The sequence below is a fragment of the Pelophylax lessonae genome (assembly GCF_965119305.1).
Source record: "Pelophylax lessonae genome assembly, chromosome: 1".
NCBI classification, from domain to species: domain Eukaryota; kingdom Metazoa; phylum Chordata; class Amphibia; order Anura; family Ranidae; genus Pelophylax; species Pelophylax lessonae.
Window position 1 is genome coordinate 501,637,882 of NC_138768.1, and position 23,231 is coordinate 501,661,112.

Consider the following 23,231-nt stretch of genomic DNA (forward strand, 5'->3'; position numbering starts at 1 on the left):
TAGGCCAATATATATTCTGCTACATGTTTTTGGTAAAAAAAAATCCCAATAAGCGTATTTTTTTTAAAATTTTTTTTATTTCAGGTACTTATATACAGTAGCACTGTCAATTTACGCAGTGCATTACATATACATTGTACATTCACATCAGTCCCTGCCCTCAAGGAGCTTACAATCTAAGGTAAAGTAAATCACAAACAAAACTTCAGGCAATGACAGTGCATTTATCAATATGGCAAGAATATGTTATAAAAACAGTAAAAACAAATGGAATTTGTCTGAGTGCCGAGACAAGACTGTCACAAAACGGCTCTAAAAAAACTTTTAGCTACAAGTGTCAAAGCTCAGTAGTAGTGAGGACAGGTGTACAGAAATGGTTAACAGTAAATATGTGCATGATTGAGACAATGAGCAATAATAACCAGTGCCAAGCAGGACTGTCAGCCACAGATGTCAAAAACCCAGGCACACTGGTAAAAGCAAGGGCTGGTATAAGAGATGATTACCAATGCATAGATGAAGCTGCAGTATAAGCGGATAAATACATAAAGGATATTTAAAAGGTTTACAGAAATACCATTAAAACACTTATAGGATTTTGGGTAAATGATGAGAAACTGTATAAAAGGTGTATACCTGTTCATATGTGTGTATGCCATGGTCATGGGTTTTTAAGATTCCATGGCTCAAAAAACATATTATACAAAAGTGTATGAAGAGGGGCTCTCAACTAATCAATATATATCCATGAAAAAAAAAGTGATAAATAGACATTTTGTAAATTATTGGTATGTTGTAAGTACTTGGTTAAAGAGCAAAAAGTATGTTATGAGAGATTGTTACCATGTTATGGAAATAAGATAAACATGAGAAATCTGTATATGCAAATAGACCGATGTGAAAAAATAGGGAGAGGCTAACACTAAAAATGAAAATAAATGGACCAGTACCTTCGTGAATAATGTAAATGATAAACTATGGGAGCCAGAGTCCAGATTACATGGTGGTGTGAACCTCCAACTCTTCATTGAGCCCCCTGGTAGCTAAGGTGTTAAGGGGGAAAATCAAAATGGTTTCACCTTTACACAGCTGTTGGAACTTTTCTCCAAAGGATGAGTTGGGTATGGATTCTATAATCTATATTTTTTTTGCACTGCTCATTTACTGCTTAAGCCTGTGCTATCAAACATGCAATGGTCCTGGTCCTTTTTTTATTGTTTTCGTTTGCCAGAAAATAAGACAAACCTTTATTCTCCTTTATAGATTTGAATCATCAATTTTGCAGGTGAATATTTGCAGGAGATTAGCTTGGCAAGCACCAGAGGGGGCAGAGATGGGCAAAAGTTAGAACTGTATTCTGACCATGCTAGGCTTGTTAACCCCAGGGTGTGTTAAGGAATGGAGTCGGTCTTTGTTCAGCTTAGTCCACATTGGGGACTCTGGGGGGCGCCCACGCCACCAGAACCACAAGTTACCATAGGTCTAGCTAGAAATGGCAAAGAAAGTGATAATGCCGCTGTCTCTGCACTCAGCTACACTACAGGAGTTGCCTAAGGGTACATGAAACCTGTGGTTGATTTATTTATTTAAATATTTGTGCATATTCAGCTCTCACTGTCTACCCATATTTGATATATCTAATTAGAAGGACTGACACATTTCTTAACCTGTAACCATGTTATAAAGGAATAGAACATTTTCCTATGCAAGATTAATTTTCCGAGCTTATTACATTGCTTTTCAATACTTAATTTATATGTGTAGTTAAAAAATACTTATTTTGTAGGAGGGCTTCCTGATGACTTTTTGAATTCCCTGGAGAAGGATGAAGATGGAAAACTAAAGGTTACTTTGAAATACCCTCATTATTTCCCGCTGATGAAAAAGTGCTTTGTTCCTGAAACACGGAGAAAAGTGGAGTTGGCTTTTAACTCCCGCTGTAAGGAGGTAATGAAAATACTCGTGCTGACCTGATAGTCCACAGCTTTAGAGGGCCATCTCAATAATTGTCTTTTTATTGACCTTTTTACAGGAGAACAACAAAATTCTTTGTGAACTTGTCAAGTTAAGAGAAGAGAAAAGCAGTTTACTTGGCTTTGACACACATGCAGATTTTATATTGGAGATGAACATGGCAAAGAACAGCAAAACTGTGGCAAGCTTCTTGGGTAAAGGACATGCTTTCATTGTTAAATGCCGATGAGAAAAATAATAATACAAGAGTAAAAGGTGATGCTGATATTCAAGGTTCTGAAATATATGTTCAAGGTTGTGTGTGCCAATGGCGCACACATCAACCAACATTCAGTCTAAATGTTTGCTTCTGCAAATGGGTTATACCTGGCTGGCCAATAGCTTTTTTTGTTTGCCAGTGTCCAATTCCTCCTGAAGGCAGCAGTATAATCCAATTGCATTGGAATTACTACTGATCATGTGTCCTTTAACCACTTAAGCCCCGGAAGATTTTACCCCCATTCCGACCAGGGGGTATTTTGCGATTCGGCACTGTGTGACTTTAACGGACAATTGCGCGGTCGTGCGATGCTGTACCTAAACGAATTTGACGTCCTTTTTTTCCCACAAACAGAGCTTTCTTTTGGTGGTATTTGATCACCTGTGCGATTTTTTGATCACGCGCTATAAAAAAAAAAAGAGAGTCAATTTTGCAAAAATAGCAATATTTTTCACATTTTTTTATATGAAATTCCCCCCAAAAAAAATGTAAAAATCAAAATTTTTTAAAATTTTCGGCCAATTTGTTTTATGCTACCTATGTTTGGTAAAAAAAAAATCGCAAAAAGCGTATTTTGATTGGTTTGCGCAAAAGTTATCGCGTTTACTAACAAAGGGAAAGATTTTTGTCATTTTTGTTGTTTTTTTTTTTAACGCGTAATGGCGGCGATCTGCGATTTTTTTTGCGGTACTGCGACATTGCGGCGGACAGATCGGACCCTTGACTGACATTTTTGACACTTTTGGGGTTACCAGTGACATTTCTACAGTAATCAGTGCTATATATATGCACTGTTACTGTAAAAATACACTGGTAGTGAAGGGGTTAACTTTATTTGGGAGGGAGGGGCTGTGTGTGTCCCTAGGGGCGTGGTTTCTACTGTGATTGGCTGTGGCTTCAGCTGTAAGGACACTGATCAACGGATCTACATACTAGATCCGAGTGATCAGTGTCTTTGCAGCGAGGAGAATGACAGGCAGTTTGTTTACACAAGCTGCCTGACATTCTCCCTCTCCCCCGCCGATCGCCGAGTGACCGGCGGACATCGGGTCCGCTGGTCACACGCGCGGGGGGGGTCCGTGACCACGCGGGAGCGGGAGCGCGCCCCCGGGGGCGCGCGCTCGCTCCCTAGACCCTCACAAGCAAGCAACGTAGCCCTACGTTAGTTTGCCTGTGAGGGGCTGACCGCCGACGTAGATAGTCGTGCGGCGGTCGGCAAGTGGTTAATGAACTCCAAGTAACAGATTTTACAGTAAGTATAAAAATTCTGTTTTTCTTTTCATTGTATGAGAACAGGTTGGATGCTACAGGGAAGCAATCACAGTTTTTAGTAGTCCTTTTGACAGATGAAGCCCATAGATTTGCATTTAGGAAAAGATGCACAATTTGATTAGCAAATATGACATTACATTTTAAACAGATCTATGTTTTATAATCTAAAAAAGAAAGCACTTCAACACTATACACCTAAAAGCTCTACTACCACCATGGTTCCATTGTGTTGCTTTGTTTTTTTTTGTTTTTTTTTTTTAATTTTAAGCCTGCATTTACACCTGTCTGTATTAACATGCTTGTGTTTCCAATGGTTACAGTGGAATTGCGTATAAACACATGTCAATTCTCAATGCAAAGCAGGAAGATGCCAGCGCACATGCTTTTTCATGTGTTTGCATTGAGTTCACACACGTGTTTAAAATGTGACATAATTTACTAAAATGTAGCCTACAAGCTCAGAGAGGAAATAAATGAGGATATCTTAGAACCCAAAGCATAAATTTTAGCAATGATGCTAAACTCTTTTCCTCAGAAGTGGAGGTCAACACACACACACACTTATGTGTAGTGCTATTCTTCTAAATTACTATTTCCTCCTGTCTCAGGGGGTCCCTTTCTTTCCATTTGTGGATGTCTCCTTAGCTAGCCTTGAGCTAAGGACACACCTATTCATGCATGCACACGCCCTGAGCCAAGCTTTGTGCATCCATAGACACAGCTTCGGCAAGCCACACCCATTGCTCCCTTCACCATTAATTTGACTGATATCAGCAGGAGCCTATCGCTCTGCTGCCCTCTGTATCTGCTGAGGATCCAGGAAGCTCGGGGTGGAATGGGGCTGGTCGATTCTGCACCTGGTTTTGGTGACAATTTCAGCAGGTACAATGCCTTGAAAAAGTATTCACCCCCCCCTAACTTTTTACCTATTTTGTTACATTACAGCCTTAAGTTCAATGTTTTGTTAATCTGAATTTCATGTGATGGATCAGAACACAATAGTCTAAGTTGGTGAAGTGAAATGAGAAAAATATATACATAAAATTTTTTTAGAAATAGAAAACAGAAAATTGGCATGTGCGTATCTATTCACTCCCTTTGTTATGAAGACCATAAAAAGCTCTGGTGCAACTTCAGAAGTCACATAATTAGTGAAATGATGTCCACCTGTGTGCACTCTAAGTGTCACATGATCTGTCATTACATACACACACCTTTTTTGAAAGGCCCCAGAGGCTGCAACACCTAAGCAAGAGGCACCACTATCCAAACACTGCCATGAAGACCAAGGAACTCTCCAAACAAGTAAGGGACAATGTTGTTGAGAAGTACAAGTCAGGGTTAGGTTATTAAAAAAAAATATCTAAATCTTTGATGATCCCAAGGAGCACCATTAAATCTATTATAACCAAATGGAAAGAAAGTGGCACAACAGCAAACCTGCCAAGAGACAGCCGCCCACCAAAACTCACAGACCGGGCAAGGAGGGCATTAATCAGAGAGGCAGCACAGAGACCCAAGGTAAACCCGGAGGAGCTGCAAAGTTCCACAGCAGAGACTGGAGTATCTGTACATAGGACGACATAAGCCGTATGCTTCATAGAGTTGGGCTTTATGGCAGAGTGGCAGGAAGAAAGCCATTACTTTCAGCAAAAAAACTAAATGGTACGTTTTGCGTTTGCAAAAAGGCATGTGGAAGACTCCCAAAATGTATGGAGGAAGGTGCTCTGGTCTGATGAGACTACAATTGAACTTTTCGGCCATCAAAGAAAACGCTATGTCTGGCACAAACCCAACACATCATCACCCAAAGAACACCATCCCCACAGTGAAGCATGGTGGTGGCAGCATCATGCTGTGGGGATGTCTTTTAGCAGCCAAGACTGGGAAACTGGTCAGAGTTGAGGGAAAGATGGATGTTGCTAAATACAGGGATATTCTTGAGCAAAACCTGTACCACCCTGTGCGTGATTTGAGGCTAGGACGGAAGTTCACCTTCCAGCAGGACAATGACCCCAAACACACTGCTAAAGCAACACTGTGGTCAGACTTAAAGATTGCTGTTCACAAGTGCAAACCATCCAACTTGAAGGAGCTGGAGCGGTTTTGCAAGGAGGAATTGGCAAAAATCCCAGTGGTTAGATGTGGCAAGCTCATAGAGACTTATCCAAAGCAACTTGAAACTATGATTGCCGCAAATGGTGGCTCTACAAAGTATTACATTTAGGGGGTGAATAGTTATGCACATTGACTTTTTCTGTTATTTTGTCCTATCTGTTGTTTGCTTCACAATAAAAAAAAGAAAAAAAATCTTCACAGTTGTGGGCATGTTCTGTAAATTAAATTATTCAAATCCTCAGACAATCCATGTTAATTCCAGGTTGTGAGGCATCAAAACACGAAAAATGCAAAGGGGGTGAATACTTTTGCAAGGCACTGTACGTGTTTGGGGTTGGGTGTAGTAAAAGTACTGATGTTTGTGTGTGTGTTTTTCTACCATAAGGGGATATTAAATACTAAGTTTTTTTAGGCACTGTCAGCAGCTGCTTTAATCATAAACTGAGTATTCAGAATTCTTAACTTTTAATCCTTGCCTATGTTCAAGTTTAAGTTGGCTCCATGACTGCTGCCCCAGGTTTGCTGTTTCAGGGTAGCTTCTTACTCTTGCAGCATCCTATGGAGCCATCCTTGCATGCAGAAACTAGAGTTGTGTCTCCATACACTGTGTGTCAGTAGAAACACACAGCCTTTAGCCTAGGTTGGCAAGGCCCTCCCTTTCACATACGCCCACCCCCTTCCTTCTCCAATCTAACAGACTGACTTGAGACTGCACTATGTGTGCTTTTAACGCTTTCCTGTGAAGACCAGCCCATTTAAAGTTGTAAACCAAGTCCTGGGGTAAGCATTTTAACATTAGATTACTAAGACATTTCTATTGTATTGTGCTTAATATGTAAAGCTAAAAGGGCTAAGTTTAATACTACTTTAACTACCTGCCTTCTGTGGACTTAAAGACCCTTCCCATCCAGACCAATTTTCAGCTTTCAGTGCTCTCACACTTTGAATGACAATTGCGCGGTCATGCTACACTGTACCCATATGAAATTTTTATCATTTTTTTTTTTACACAAATAGAGCTTTCTTTTGGTGGTATTTAATCATCTCTGGGTTTTTTATTTTTTTACAAAAAAAAAAGAAAAAAGACAGAGAATTTTGAAGAAAAAAAAAAAGTTTTTCTTATTTTCTGCGAGTAAATTTTGAAAATAAAATTTTCTCCTTCACTGAAGGGCGCTGATGAGGAGGCACTGATGGGCACTGATAGGCTGCACTGATGGGCACTGATGAGGTGGCACTTATGGGCACTGATGAGGAGGTACTAATATGCCGCACTGATGAGCACTGATAGGCGGCACTGATAGGCGGCACTGATGAACACTGAGAGGTGGCACTGCTGGGCACTGAGAGGTGGCACTGCTGGGCACTGAGAGGTGGCACTGACGGGCGGCACTGATGGGCACTGATAGGCGGCACTGATGGGCACTGGGGGATGGCACTGATGGACACTGACGGGCGGCACTGATGAGCTTTGATGGGCAGCACCATCAGTGCCCACACTCAGTGCCCATAGTGCTGCCAGTCAGTGCCTAGATGAGCAGGCACTGATGGGCACTGACAGCACTATGGGCACTGATTGTGGGCATTGATGGGGGCACTGATGGCGGGCACTGTGGGCACTGATGGGGGGCAATTTATGTATGCTTTTTACCTTTAGTAATCAGGGCACTGGTGATCAGTGCCCTGATTACATTCCTGTGTGTCCCCGGCGCTGTGAGGCTCCCCCTCCTTCCTCACACTGCAGGCTCCGTGTGAGGAAGGAGCGCCGGCGATGAGAGATGATCTCATATGTTTACATATGAGATCATCTCTCATTGGACGGCTTGATCACGTGGTGAATGGCCGCTGTAATTGGCCATTCACCACGATCTGTGATCGGCTGTGTCCAAGGGACACGGCCGACACAGATTCTCCCCGATGCGGGAGACTCTTTCTGGGAGGCCGTTTAAAAATGGCCTCCCGAAAATTCAAGTCCGCGCTGCAGGCGTATATAGGCTGTAGCGCGGATGGGAAAAAGTTAATGGTGTGAAAACATTTGTTGAAAAAAAAAAAAAGTGTTGTTATAAAATGTATGGCGACAAAGGACAACGTCTGAAAAGTGTAGGGGCTCTGTACCTTTCCAATATGACTTAATTAAAGAACAGCTTTTATGGGAGTACACTTTTGAAAGCACTTGTCATTTTTGAACTTTACACTGCACACCATGCACTATATGTTTTGCCAGTGGAGAAGAATGACAGGTGAGCTGCTGAAATTGGATTTCATATAGTGTGCTGTCAAGGAGAAATAGAATTACACTGCAACATTAGTGTTACTTACTTAATTTTATAACAGTATTTAAAAACTTGGCGTTAACTGCTATCTTACATTGGAAGACTGGGTAATAGCAGACACACAATGTACAGTATATAGCAAGATTTAGCTTCATAGATACACAGATCTTGATATTCTTTGCCAGAGAGGTTTTAGGTAATTGGTCCCAATTGCTGCAACCATTTAGTCCAAAACATATTACTTGTGCATGTCTGTGATGGGATTGCTTCAGTACTTAACAGCAAAAAAACACCCACCTAGATATATTGTGCATTATCTTCTTCTATTTAAAGATCTATTTAATTTAATATATACATCTTTCTTACTATAAACATTATTTTACATGTATGTATTTATATTTCCAGATGAATTATCACAAAAATTGAAACCTTTGGGAGAGCAGGAAAGAGCGGTCATGTTGGAACTCAAGAGGAAGGAGTGTGAGAAGAGAGGTCTTGAATTTGATGGCCAGATTAATGCCTGGGACATGAGGTACTTTATGAACCAGGTAGAAGAGACCACATTTAGTGTGGACCAGAATCTTCTAAAAGAGTATTTTCCAATGGAAGTGGTGACCTCTGGTCTGCTGAATATTTATCAAGAGCTGCTAGGCTTGACCTTTGAACTGGAGAAGGGTGCTTCCGCGTGGCATGAGGACGTGTCCTTGTTCTCTGTGAAAGATGTAGCAACTGGACAGCTTCTAGGAAAATTCTATCTTGACTTGTACCCTCGGTAAGCTACTACATTTCTTTACATGCTTCTGACTAGATTTGACTTGGACCTTTTTTATTTTCTTACTTTATATTGTATTTTGCAGTGAGGGAAAGTATTCCCATGCAGCTTGCTTTGGGCTGCAGCCAGGGTGCCTTTTACCTGATGGCACGAGACAGATATGTGTGGCTGCCATGGTTGCCAACTTCACCAAACCCACACAGGATGCCCCATCTCTTTTACAGCATGATGAAGTAGAGACCTACTTTCATGAATTTGGGCATGTAATGCATCAGCTTTGTTCTCAGGTAGGTGACATTGGGTTCCTTTTCTGTAATGTACATTGATTGATTATACTGGACTCTACTTTAACACTGTATGTGTGTCACAGGCAGATTTCGCAATGTTTAGTGGAACACACGTAGAGAGAGATTTTGTTGAAGCACCATCTCAAATGCTGGAAAATTGGGTGTGGGAGAGGAAGTCTCTTCAGAGAATGTCAAAACATTACAAAACAGGCATTCCCATTCCAGAAGAGACTTTGGAGAAGCTTATAAAATCTCGTCTGGCAAACACAGGTATGAATCACTGAAGTGTATAATCTCTGTTTTTGTAATTGCCTTCCCTACCTACAGTACATCTGGAAAGTATTCACAGCACTTTACTTTTCCCACATTTTATGTTACAGCCCTATTCCATAATAGATTAAATTCATTATTTCGCTTTCGTTCATTGACGGACACAGATCCTGTCATTCTTGAGGATTGGGTTATACTGCCCCCTACAGGAGTAGGACACTAGGCAGAAAAAACTTCTGGCTACACCTATGGGCAGTCCCAGGCGGTGTACTCCCTCTCCCTGCTATAGTCAATCGTTTTTTTCTGCCTAGTCAGGAGTAAGGACCTAGTTTCTTGCTGGGATCTTTGTCCTGGCAAAATTTTTTAAGATGGAACATTTTTTCCTCCTGGATTTTTTGGATTTGTGAGATCTACTATCAACTGCTGGACTATCAACCGTGACCGGCTAAATTGTCTAGATCCAGTGGTCATCCCAGTCTGGCCAGCGAGCGCGCGCAGGCCTCAGCTCCACGCTAAATTGGCCGTGACTTAGCCCCACTGGACGGGGGCTGGCCCTGCGAGTTAAACATCTCACAAGGTCACATACGACCTGGCCTCGGCCTGAGTCGCAGTGTTCCTCCTGGCCGACAGCCCCCCCCATTACGATGGAGAGGAGGATCTGTCTGGAGCGGTGCCCACTTTGTTCCTGGGATGGTGAATAGGTGTCCCCTCTCTGCTCCTGGAGAGTTTTGGGGTGGACGTGGGCCCTCCTTGGGACCGTTGGTCCCCCGGGTCCCCCTCCTTTCAGCAGTCACCCCCCTGTTTTTGCTGAGTCCCTCAGCCTGCCCCCCCTCCACATACACTGGGGCTGTTTAGGTGGTCTGGTCACTGACCTGTGATGTGGGCCGCGGGGGTGCGCCTCCGGCAACTGGACAATCGACTGTGCGCGGGGGGGGGGGGGTGTTTGTACCTGGGTGGGGGGTCCTGCCTGAATCTGTCCTTGAGGCCTGGTCACCCATTTCTAGGCCCCTTTATAGCTCATGGTGGCACGCGGGGCCGCTATTTTGATGTAGCCGGTGTATTCCTATACACGGCTGCCATGTTTGTGTAGCCCGGCAGCCATTTCCTTGTGGTTTGCCATTGCAAAATGTGGCAGCCATGACAGTGGAGCCCTGTGGGTGATGATTTTGGTGGTGGGAGCCCCTCCTTTATCCCCTGGTGTTGACTCTTGGATCATTTAGCTTCCTGATCACTGCACGTGTAGTGCAGATTCTCCTGGTGGTTGCAGGTGCCTGTGTTGGCGGGTGGTGAGTCTGGTGGGTCCTCTACCTCTCTGCTGAGGATCGCTCTGTGCCTTATGCTTGGCAACCGGCTGGAGCTGCCGGCACGGTGGGGGAAGTCCCTTAGCAGTGTGTTACACTTTTGTGGGGTCCCCCTAGTGACTCATTAAATCCTTGGAGCACATTTCCCCACCTGATCCCCTCTCTGAGGCTGCGAAGCCCTCCAGGTTCCAACCAACCATCCATGCACTGACAGCGGTGCTGGAGTGTCCCAGGTGGAGGCAGCTTGCAGGCGACGGGCTAGCAAAAAGCGCTTTCCCCTGCCTCATCAGATCCTGAATCTGATTTGGCTGCCGCGGACATGGGTCACCCTTCTGGGTCTGTGACTATGCACCTGGAATCCTCTGATAGTGAGGCTGATTCCTCTACGCCTGCGACCGTGTATGAAAAGGCACTGGTGGATGCAGTGATTGTGTCTGTGCGTGAGACCCTGAGGTGGGCAGAACAGGTTTGTACACATTCTCAGGGTGGAAAAGCTGCGTCTCCAGTGGGGCACCTCCCAGGTGGATCTGTTGGCATCTCGGTTTAACAGCAAGATGCAGAGGTTTGTGGCTTGGTCACGGGATCCACTAGCAGACACCCCAGACGCGCTGGTGGCCCCCTGGGGTCAGTATCATCTAATCTATGCCTTCCCTTCTCTCAACCTTCTGCCCAGACTCCTACACAGGATCGAGGCAGATGGGATTCTGGGTCATCTTAGTGGCCCTGGACTGGCCTCGCTGGGCCTGGTACGCCAATCTGGTGCGGCTGATCGCCGATGTTCCTTGGAAGCTTCCTCTCAGGGAGGATCTCCTGTCCCAAGGATAGATTTCCATCCTGCTTTACAGTCGCTGGCTTTGATGGCTTTGCTGTGGAATGCCAGGTGCTAAAGGATAGGCGTTTTTCGGAGTCAGTGATTCCTACGTTGTTAAAAGCTAGGAAATCTACTTCAAGGAAGATCTACCATCATACGTGGAAAGATGTACATTATGTGGTGTGACTATTTTGGGGTTCATCCTCGCTCCTTCACGGGGGCTCTGATCTTACCTTCCTTCAACAGGGGGTTGAACAGAAATTGGCCTTGAGTACCATCAAGGGCCATGTATCAGCCTTGGTGGTCTTTTTCCCAACAACCTTTGGCCACATACTCCCTGGTGCGTACTTTTCTTCAGGGCGTCCTACATTTGGTACCTCCAGTGCAGGCCCCGTTGCAACCTTGGGATCCTAATTTGGTGCTTTCAGCTCTACCGAAGCCTTCCTTTTGAAAATATTCTGGAGATTCCCCTGCTTACGCTGTCCCAGAAGGTGGCCTTTTTGGTGGCTATCACCTCTGCGCTCAGGGTGTTGGAACTGGTGGCGTTATGTCGTTCACCTTATCTAATGATTCACAAGGATAAGGTGGTGCTTCGCCTCTGTCCATCATTCCTTCCTAAGGTGGTCTCTGACTTTCATTTGAATGAAGACATTGTGTTGCTTTCCCTGTGTCCCAGGCCTAAATATCTAAAGAAAATTGCCTTGCATGCCTTGGATATGGTCCAGGCAATTAAGGTGTGCCTGGCAGCTACCGAGTCTTTCAGGAAGTCCGACTTTCCATTTGTGCTCACAGATGGACCTCGCAAAGGTTTGTCCACTTCCTCTGCAACCATTTCCAGATAGATCAGACAGACGGTGGTTTAGGCCTATTCTATCAACAGTCAGGTTCCTCCTTTCCCTTTCAAGGCGCACTCTACTAGGGGGCTTAGTGCCTACTAGGCCTTCCATCATCAAGCGTCAGTGACGCAGGTTTGCAAGGCGGCCACCTGGTCGTTGGTGCACACTTTTACAAAGTTTTTTATAAAGTGGATGTGTTGGCATCTGCGGATGCTTCCTTTGGCCACATGGTTTTGCAGGCTGCTGTTTAAGAGGACCTGATCCTCTTTGAGAGTGTATTATTTTTTTCAGGTGGACTCCAGTTGTTTTGGTTGAGCCCCTGTTGCCTGGTTGGCTAATGTTTAGCCTTGGGAATTTTTTTCTATTTCCCACCCCTCATGTTTAACACTGCTTTGGCCGTCCCAGTGGTCAAGAATGACAGGAGCTGTGTCCATCAATGAACAAAAGAGAAAAATGGGATTTTTGACTTACCATAAAATCAATTTTTCTGATGTTCATTGACGGACACAGCACCCACCCCTCTGTGGAGTTATACAATTCTCCTTACACTGCTTGTAACAAAACTGGGTGACTATAGCAGAGAGAGGAAGTATACCCCCTAGGACTGCCCATGGGTGTAGCCAGATGTTTTTTTCTGCCTAGTATCCTACTCCTGTAGAGGCAGTATAACCCAATGGTCAAGAATGACAGGAGCGGTGTCCATCAATGAACATTAGAGAAATGGAATTTATGGCAAGTCAAAAAATCGAATTTTCCCTCAAAATTCAACAAACCATACCCCATAATGACAACGTGAAAGAAGTTTGTTTGAAATGTTTGCAAATTTATTAAAAAAAAAAAAAAAGAAAATCACATGTACATAAGTATTCACAGCCTTTGCTCAATACTTAGTTGAAGCACCTTTGGCACCAATTACAGCTTAAAGTATTTTTGAGTATTTTGCTACAAGCTTGGCACACCCCTTGGGCAGTTTCTCCAATTCTTCTGTGCAGGACCTCTCACGCTCCATCAGGTTGGATGGGGAGCGTCGGTGCACAGCCATTTTCAGATCTCTTCAGAGATGTTTAATCTGGTTCAAGTCTGGGCTCTGTCTGGGCCACTCAAGCCATCATTCAAGCCATTGGTGGTGTGCAACCATTTTCTTCTTTCATGCTTCTCCTGGTGGCGAGCCGAGGTTCACCTTGAATCGTGGACTTTGACTAGCCTGAGCGGTGTTATCTCTCTTCATTGGGCCTTCGATCAACCTTCGCATGAAGTCCAGAGCACTCTGGAGCAGGTTTTCATCAAGTATGTCTCATTACATTGCTGCATTCATCTTTCCCTCAATCCTGACTAGTCTCCCAGTTCCTGCTGCTGAAAAACATCCCCACAGCCCTATGCTCCCACCATCTTGCTTCACTGTAGGGATGGTATTGGTCAGGTTATGAGCAGTGCCTGATTTCCTGCAAACATGACGCTTGCCACTCAGGCCAAGTTCAAACTTTGTTTCTCATGGTCAGAGTCCTTCAGGTGCCTTTTGGCAAACTCCAAGTAGGCTTTCATATTCCTTTTACTGAGGAGTGGCTTGCGTCTGGACATACTACCATTCAGGCCTAAATGGTGGAGTGCTGCAGAGATGGTTGTTCTTCTGGAAGGTTCTCCTCGAGCCCCAGAGAAACGCTGGAGCTCTGTCAGGGTGACCATCAGGTTCTTGGTCACTTCCCTGACTAAGACCCTTCTCCCCTGATCCCTCAGTTTGGCCGAGCAGCCCGCTCTAGGAAGAGTCTTGGTGGTTTCAAACTTCTGTCTTTTTACAGATGATGGAGGCCACTGTGTTCATTGGGACCTTCAATGCTGCAGAAATTTTTCTGCACCCTTCCCCAGATCAGTGCCTCCATACAATCCTGTTTCAGAGGTCTACAGAAAGTTCCTTGGACTTCATGGCTTGGTTTGTGCTTTGACATGCACTTAACTGTGGGACCTTATATAGACAGGTGTGTGCCTTTCCAAATCACGTCCAATCAACTGAATTTACCACAGGTGGACTCCAATCAAGTTGTAGAAACATCTCAAGGATGATCAGTGGAAACAGGATGCACCTAACCTTAATTTTGAATGTCATGGCAAAGGCTCTAAATACCCATGTACATGTGATTTTCGTTTTTTATTTTTATTACATTTGCAAAGATTTCAAACAAACTTCTTTCACATTGTCATTATAGGGTATTGTTTGCAGGTTTTTGAGGAAAATAATTAATTTAATCAATTGTGGAATAAGCTGTAACATAACAAATGTGGAAAAAGTGAAGCGCTGTGAATACTTTCCAGATGCACTGTATAATAAGCATTTATGTCAACTGCAGATTGGAATTGTGCCTAATAAACCTTAGTTATCAATGTGAATTGCTCCATGTAAAATATTTACAGCTGGACTGCAGACATATATAAAAGGCACAAATTAATGCAGCGATTTATTAAGTATTATGAATACAGTAACTAAATGGAGTTAGTTATTTTTAAAAACTACCCCCCCCCAAAGGCAGAATTGCGTTTTCTTTCTCCTTAGAGTAGAGGTAGGGCCGCCATCCATTATGGCCTAGGTCAGGACTTGTTGTACCTGGTCTTACAGTCTCCTTGAATACTTACATTACATCCTGGAATACTTACATCACATCTTCCAGAAGAATGAAGGGTAGGGCACATGATAGACCGACATGTTATTGGTAGCTGGTGAAAAAAAAAATCATTAATGGGAGGGGGGGGGGGGGGGGCGGGGTAGGGTTAGTAATACTCTAAATGAATATTTTAATGCAAGCAGTGTAAGTAGCTGAATTTGACCTGCCATTAAAGCCCAGCTCTGGGCAAATATTTTTTTTCCCATGCAGTCTGGCCAAAAGAATGCATTACAGAAATTGCGCACAAATGCTTGTGAAAAATGTGGCTTTTACCACTTTTTTTTTTTTTTTTAAGCTGCTTTCTCTTGTGAATAGAAAGGACGCCCAGTGTATCGCAATGGGTTTGGAGAATGCAAAATCAGGCTCACTTCTGCATGAAAACCAATTAGCTTCTAACCTCAGCTTGTTTTATTCAGCTTTGTAAAAAAAAAAACCCGGAAGCTGGTTGGTTTCTTTGCAGAAGTGAGCCTGATTTTGCACTCTCCAGCTTTAGTAAAAAAAACCCCAGTTTGCATGAAACTCGAAGAAACCCATTTGCTGCTGACAGCTGCACTGTGTGCTGTTCTGTTGCTCTCTTTGACTTGTTCCTTATTGCATTGCCCACTTATACAGGAGTAGTAAATTCTATGGAAAGGGGAGCTCATACTGGTATCCTATACTGTGAAGTGTGATCTGTAACACACATTATGTGCTTTTCTGTCTTAAAGTGTTCCCATTTAGGCAAAGCTGTGTGTATGAGCTTAGGCAGACATATTATCTGCAAAATGCCAGGGTGGAACTACAGTGGTGTGTAGGATAGAGGGGAACCGAGGATTGTCATGTAACCTCTGTAAGGCCAGGCTTACAAATGTGTGAATTGGATGAGGTTTTTTCCCTGCATCCAATTCGCATGACATGCGTGTGCTTTATTAATATTTTATTTCTATTTCAGATAGAGAAACAATACAATGTATTAGGTGTCAGATCACATAAATACTATCAGAACTACTATTAAATCACATATTCCTATTACTAACAAAATAGTTTCATGCTACAGGTGTGGTTAAATTTCAACATGTTCCAATAAGTATAGCTTACATTGTCTTTAAACACATACCTGTAATTTACATTTTTAATTTCCTCTCCTTTTCAGGGGAGTTTAAAGGGATGAGGGCAGGAATATAGCAAGGAGGAAAAAAAAAATTGGGAAAGCGGAAAAAAAATTCAAATAGAAAAAACCTTCAAAAAGTAAATAGAGTTATAAAGAGGTTAAAAGATAATTAATGTTAACTGGTATGTGATACTCTGACTCACTATGCTCAGGAGTCTGAGATTATTTCATAATATAATATAATATAGTAGTTTAAAGTTCGAACCAGTTTGCCCATGTCTTTAGATATTTCCTGGTCAGCCCTTTATTCCTGCATGTTAATTCTTCCATTAGACGAAGCTGATCAACCCTTTGTAACCATTGTTAAATAGTAGATATAGATTGCTTTCCCCAGTATAATGGAATCAAAGATTTACCTGTGTTTAATAAGGGTGGAGTCATAGTCATCAACATGCGAGTGCGACTGGTTCTCAATAAAGCCGGTTCACACATTTCAGGGAAGGCTGTTTCCAAAAGGGTCCATTGCGTTTTTGGGTCCGGTTCAGGTTCGAATTAAGGCAAGAGTTCGAACCTGAATCACACCGGAACCGGGGAACAGAAAAGCATCGGACCCAAGTCTGGAAACCGCGGCCACGTGTATGTGAACCCGGCCTAAATGTTCAAATAAGGGCAGAATGCAGCACAACAGGTAGGGGTGGGGGAGAAAAAAATGATTGTTGCCTACTGGAGATTGGCACTAATTACTGCTTTGTGTAAAATTGTGTTATGGAGCATGTTACAGTTGACAGAGGTGATAGATGACCAAAAGTCAAAGTGTGTCATTGGGCAGAGAGGAAATGAGTGTGGAGGGAAGAGACAGTCACAAAATCTGACACATAAAATATCAGTGTAAACTATACTAAGAGGGGCATTTTTACAGGGGATAAAGTCACATAAAAGAGTTTCTTTGGCACATCTTAACCTAGTCTTATGTACTGTATTCACTTCAATACTTTTCTTTCTCGCATTTGCTTGTGTAATTTATCTAAACCATCTTTTTATAAATATAATGGCTCTCTTTTCATTACCATCTACTGACTACTTTTCCTGAACCTCCTTTTTATATCGCATCTTCTCGCAGCACAACTCCAAACCATCTCTGTTTCATCAGCTCTACCAAACTCCTGTAAGATTAAAACTCTTTGTATCTTCATTCATTCTCTATTCTGCTTCTAGGTCTCTCAAATGACAATCATTATTTGGTCATTAATCATTGTTCCTGTTTTGTCACTGTCTAGTTCCTCCTAATGACATGTTTTTTAAAACATCAGTTTTTTTTTGGATGAGATTGACTATTGTGTAATGGCAGGTTTGTTTCCTTATCTGAAGAAAGGTCTTGTTTCTAGCATTATTGTCTTTGTTCCCTGGCTCCCAGTAGTTCCTGCTGTGAGAGGGGAATCAGTTCATTCTTGACTGTACAGGAATGTCACTAGCAGAAATTTAAAATAAAAAAAAAGGCAAAACTTTTTTGGATTTTGTATAGAGTAAGGGAGGGTTATAACCATGTGTGTTTCATTGGGGGAGATTTCCCTTAACTTTCCATAGCCAGAACAGGAAGTGAGAATAAATCCCTCCAAAATGATGGAATCCCTGGTTGTCACCTAAACTAATATCCCCATTGGAAGATTTTCACGCTATTACGTTTCCAGGGACAACCTATAATTTGGGATTTTCTTTCACTTTTGATAACAGTAAATATGGGGTGAATCTCCCTAACAGAGGTACAGATAGCAATTAAAAAAAACCTCACAGGGTTTCTGATCCCTGTCCACTCTATTTAAAACTAAAAACAAAGTTTTTTGCCTTTAGTCATACTTTAACTATTAATCTGAAAGCAGCAGCAGTACAAAAGTGCAGGCACAAGAAGCAAAGTTAGGGCTCTTTCACACGGGCAATCCGATCAGATCCGCCTGTCAGTTTTTTAGGCGGATCTGATCGGATCCTCCATGCAGCTCTATGGGGCAGCGGATGGCAGCGGAGACACCTCCGCTGACACCCGCTGCCATCCGTATCCGATCCTGTCCGTGAAATCTGGACGGATGGAAACCCTATTTTTCCATCCGTTCAGGGATTGGATCGGATCGGATGAGAGCGGACAGGCGGTCCGCTCTCATCCAATCCCCCATAGAGAGCAGCGGGAGCTGTGACACCTCCCTCTCCGCACTGCAAGTGAAGACGGAGCTGTCATCCGCCGGCTCAGCGGGGATCGGCGGATCGATCCCCACTGAGCAGCACGGATCCGCCTACGTGTTACTAAACCCAGGACCATGCCTTCAGTAAATCTGGTCTCCCACAGCAATGTTTCTCAACTCCAGTCCTCAAGTACCCCCAACAGTTGTGGTATTTACTAAGGCAGTGAAACTGATCAAATCACCTGCCCAAAATAACGGAAAGCCTGAAAGCATGACCTGTTGGGGGGTACTTGAGGACTGGAGTTGAGAAACATTGTTCCACAGCACACAGAACATGGAAATGTAATAGTTTTAGTAAATATACAGTGGGTACGGAAAGTATTCAGACCCCCTTAAATTTTTCACTCTTTGTTATATTGCAGCCATTTGCTAAAATCATTTAAGTTCATTCTTCTTCCTCATGAATGTACACATAGCACCCCATACTGACAGAAAAACACAGAATTGTTGACATTGTTTCAGATTTATTAAAAAAGAAAAACTGAAATATCACATGGTCCTAAGTATTCAGACCCTTTGCTCAGTATTTAGTAGAAGCCCCCTTTTGATCTAATACAGCCAGGAGTCTTTTTGGGAAAGATGCAACAAGTCTTTCACACCTGGATTTGGGGATCCTCTGCCATTCCTACTTGCAGATCCTCTCCAGTTCTGTCAGGTTGGATGGTAAACGTTGGTGGACAGCCATTTTTAGGTCTTTCCAGAGATGCTCAATTGGGTTTAAGTCAGGGCTCTGGCTGGGCCATTCAAGAACAGTCACGGAGTTGTTGTGAAGCCACTCCTTCGTTATTTTAGCTGTGTGCTTAGGGTCATTGTCTTGTTGGAAGGTAAACCTTCGGCCCAGTCCGAGGTCCAGAGCACTCTGGAGAAGGTTTTTGTCCAGAATATCCCTGTACTTGGCCGCATTCATCTTTCCCTCGATTGCAACCAGTCGTCCTGTCCCTGCAGTTGAAAAACACCCCCACAGCATGATGCTGCCACCACCATGCTTCACTGTTGGGACTGTATTGGACAGGTGATGAGCAGTGCCTGGTTTTCTCCACACATACCGCTTAGAATTAAGGCCAAAAAGTTCTATTTTGGTCTCATCAGACCAGAGAATCTTATTTCTCAGCATCTTGGAGTCCTTCAGGTGTTTTTTAGCAAACTCCATGCAGGCTTTCATGTGTTTTACACTGAGGAGAGGCTTCCGTCGGGCCACTCTGCCATAAAGCCCCGACTGGTGGAGGGCTGCAGTGATGGTTGACTTTCTACAACTTTCTCCCATCTCTGGAGCTCAGCCACAGTGATCTTTGGGTTCTTCTTTACCTCTCTCACCAAGGCTCTTCTCCCCCGATAGCTCAGTTTGGCCGGACGGCCAGCTCTAGGAAGGGTTCTGGTCGTCCCAAACGTCTTCCATTTGAGGATTATGGAGGCCACTGTGCTCTTAGGAACCTTAAGCGCAGCAGAAATCTTTTTGTAACCTTGGCCAGATCTGTGCCTTGCCACAATTCTGTCTCTGAGCTCTTCAGGCAGTTCCTTTGACCTCGTGATTCTCATTTGCTCTGACATGCATTGTGATCTGGAAGGTCTTATATAGACAGGTGTGTGGCTTTCCTAATCAAGTCCAATCAGTATAATCAAACACAGCTGAAGGTGTAGAACCATCTCAAGGATGATCAGAAGAAATGGAAAGCACCTGAGTTAAATATATGAGTGTCACAGCAAAGGGTCTGAATACTTAGGACCATGTGATATTTCAGTTTTTCTTTTTTAATAAATCTGCAACAATGTCATCAATTCTGTGTTTTTCTGTCAGTATGGGGTGCTATGTGTACATTCATGAGGAAGAAGAATGAACTTAAATGATTTTAGCAAATGGCTGCAATATAACAAAGAGTGAAAAATTTGAGGGGGTCTGAATACTTTCCGTACCCACTGTAAACTGCAAAATACCGTTTATCATCAGCACTTAGAGCAGTCTTGTGACTTCTATCAGTGTCTGGTTAAAGCTTGTAGAAAGAGTTTTTTCATTCTCCCCTGATTGTCCTATGAGGCTACAGGACCCCTAACCCTCTGTCTGGACAGTGCTGATTGGCCCTGTGCTGATCACATGCACTCTCCCAAGAAAAAAAAACTCTATAGCAACACACACTAAACTGAGCATGTGCAGCTTGCCTCCAAGGCTCTGTTCTATCAGGAGATGGTTTGGGGACTGTGGAAGAAGGGAAAGTTCAGAGAAGACAGGATCAAACAGCCTTTTTACATAATGCACAGGACTAAGGTTCCACAGTGAGTATAACAGGCATGTTTTACATACAGAGTGATTTTACTGTTGTGGGTTTAGTTACACTTTAAATGTTTTCACTTAGGCACTGTCAAACCTGGTTTTATATGTTTTTAGAAGACATTTCTAAATGCATATAAATGCAATAAATTAATTTTCAGTGGTTTAATTCACACTGGGTGTTTACTGGCATTTAGGTGCGGTCAGTTTGAAATTAAAATAATCTGATAAAAGGGATTACTATGGGCCTTTCTGGATTTCTTGAGAGCTACTATAGTCGAGAGTTCACGGCTTTGGGGGTGCAGAGATTATGCCGGACTCCTTGCTGTAGCACTGGTATCATAGTTACATAGGTAGGTGCAAAAAAACTACACAAATTCATCTAGTTTAACCAATGGAAAAAAACAAACTTCTATATACACAATCCTATACCCATAGTTGATCTAGAGGAAGGCAAAAAAACCCCAATAAAGCATGATCCAATTAGCTTCCTTTGTGAACCCTCAGGAGGCAATCTGATGTTTCCTCGATAAACTACCCTAGGCGTTCATATATAAATATTAGTACCCAGTTATATTTTAAGCATTTTGAACGCATCCAGCTCTTTTTTAAAATAATCTGCTGAGCTGGCCAGAAATAGTTCTTGAAGGATTCTATTCTGCATTTATACAGCCGTTACTGTGAAGAAACCTTTCCGTATGTGGTGGTTAAACCTTATTTCCTCCAGACGTAGAGTCCTCCCTTGTCCTCTGTAATGACCTAAAAATGAATAACTCCACACCAAATTCACTATTTAGAGCACTTACGTATTTATACACAGGGATCATATCCCCTTTATTGCCTCTTCTCTCCCCCCCCCCCCCCAACACTTCTGGTGTTTTCTTTGTTTGGGGGGGGGGGGACCTGGTTTGGTATGATACCCTTTTCCACTTCTGGAATCACCCATATCACAGGTCCCAGGAGGCTGTGGAACCATTCACACAGTGCAGCACAGCCTGTGCATGGGCAGCAGGGAGCCGGCTGTGAAGAGTGAGGGGGCGATACTTTTACCTAAACTTTTTTTACCTTGCAAGATGCATGGAAAATAAAAAAAAGATTCCTTTATCCACACAAATCTGGTGGATGAAGGAATCCCCCTTGCGGGACATTGTATTCTGAGAGCAACATCCACCGCTGTCAGAATACACTGATTGATGGAAAGTTTTCCAACATGTCCCTTCGACGGAAGTTGATTTAATAAATTATTTCTGTTGAGCAGGAAAGGCCACACACTGACTGGAAATTTGGCTAGACCCTGGATGAGCAGAATTTTGATCATTGTATGGTCAGCTTTACTGGTAACTGTGATTCCAGAAGTCTTTCCAATAGCAGTTACTATTCGCCCTATTAATATGTTGTGTGCTTTGGGGTTTGGCATGACCAGAGGTCTCAATGATGTGTGGCATGTAGTGTTATCCTTTTAAGCCTTTCGCTGCCAGGCCCTGCCCTCCACTTTTAAACTCAGCTGGCCAGAACATTTTTGCAATTTTCCCTTTGCTTTTTTATTTTTCCCTTTACAGCTTTCACAGTTTGTAAAATACCCACCAAACCATATATTTTCTGAAAGCACATGACCAGTAGAATGAAAGGAAGGTGCTACTGATTTTTAAGGCCCTGCTGTATTTGCGCACGTTTATCCAACAATATTTTTGCTAAAAATACACTAAAATTATTAGCAGATAAAAACACAGCAAATTTTTACAAAATTCCTGCTAAATGTAAAAGCTTAACCTGTATTGAGTTAATAAATAGCAAATATTTGAAAATTTTAATTGTGCCTTTTTGTGAAATGGTCAAAATCGAACATACACAAAAATGTAAATGACCAAATTTCTCTAAAAATCTGGAGGTTTTCATTTTTCACTTACAGTTTTCAGACTTCATAAAATACCCCCCAAACCATATATTTTCTGGGAGAACATGACCTGTGGAATAAAAAAAAAAAAAAAAAGGTGCTACTGATTTTAAAGGCTCTGCAATATTTGCGCAAATGTTAATCAAAACAATATTTTTGCTAAAAATACACTAAAATCATTACTAGCAGATGCAAACACAGGATATTTCACAAAAATCCTAATAAATACCTACTACATATAAAAGCGTAACTTGTGTTGAGTTAATAAAAAAAAATTTGTAAATTTTAAATTGCTCCTTTTTGAGAAATTGTGAAACTTCAAATGTATGCAAAAATGTAAGTATCCAGATTTCTCAAAAAAATCTGGAGGTTTTAATTTTTCACTTACAGCTTTCAGAGTTTATAAAAGGCCCCCCAAACCATATAATTTCTGAAAGCACGTGGCCTGTAGAATAAAAAGAAGGTGCTACTGATTTTTAAGGCCCCTCAATATTTGCGCAAATGTTTATCAAATCAATATTTTGTCTTTCGTTCATTGACGGACACATCTCCTGATCTTCCTATCCATTGGGTTATACTGCCCCCTACAGGAGTAGGACACTAGGCAGAAAAAGTTTGGCTACGCCTATAGGGGTGGGTGTGGGCCCCTTCCCTGGGACGGTCGGATCCCCGAGTTCCACTCCTTCCTGTCAGGCACCCCCCTTCATCTGTTCCCCCATCCTACTCTCCCTCCACTTATGATGGGGCTGTGTGGGTGGTCTGGTCCACCTCCTGGGATGGGGGGAAGGGCACTATGCTAGTGCTAGCGATGGGGGGGGGGGTGCGCTTTCCCTGCCAATTTTGACAGAATTGTCGCTAAAGAGTGGGGACGACCAAAGCGTCCCCCTGGGGTCCCTAAGCGATTTGCTAGGCGATACCCCTATGAGGAT

General features: G+C 42.9%; 1 protein-coding gene across 1 annotated transcript in view; it reads left to right on the plus strand.

Annotated features, from left to right (window-relative positions):
- Positions 1-23,231, plus strand: part of THOP1 (thimet oligopeptidase 1) — a 68,924-nt gene that overhangs the window by 31,251 nt on the left and 14,442 nt on the right. Inside the window, exons 5-9 of the mRNA XM_082252935.1 lie at positions 1,787-1,947; positions 2,033-2,168; positions 8,299-8,665; positions 8,751-8,952; positions 9,036-9,222. Of these exons, the coding sequence (XP_082109061.1) occupies positions 1,787-1,947; positions 2,033-2,168; positions 8,299-8,665; positions 8,751-8,952; positions 9,036-9,222 (1,053 nt within the window). The remainder of the gene's footprint in view (positions 1-1,786; positions 1,948-2,032; positions 2,169-8,298; positions 8,666-8,750; positions 8,953-9,035; positions 9,223-23,231) is intronic.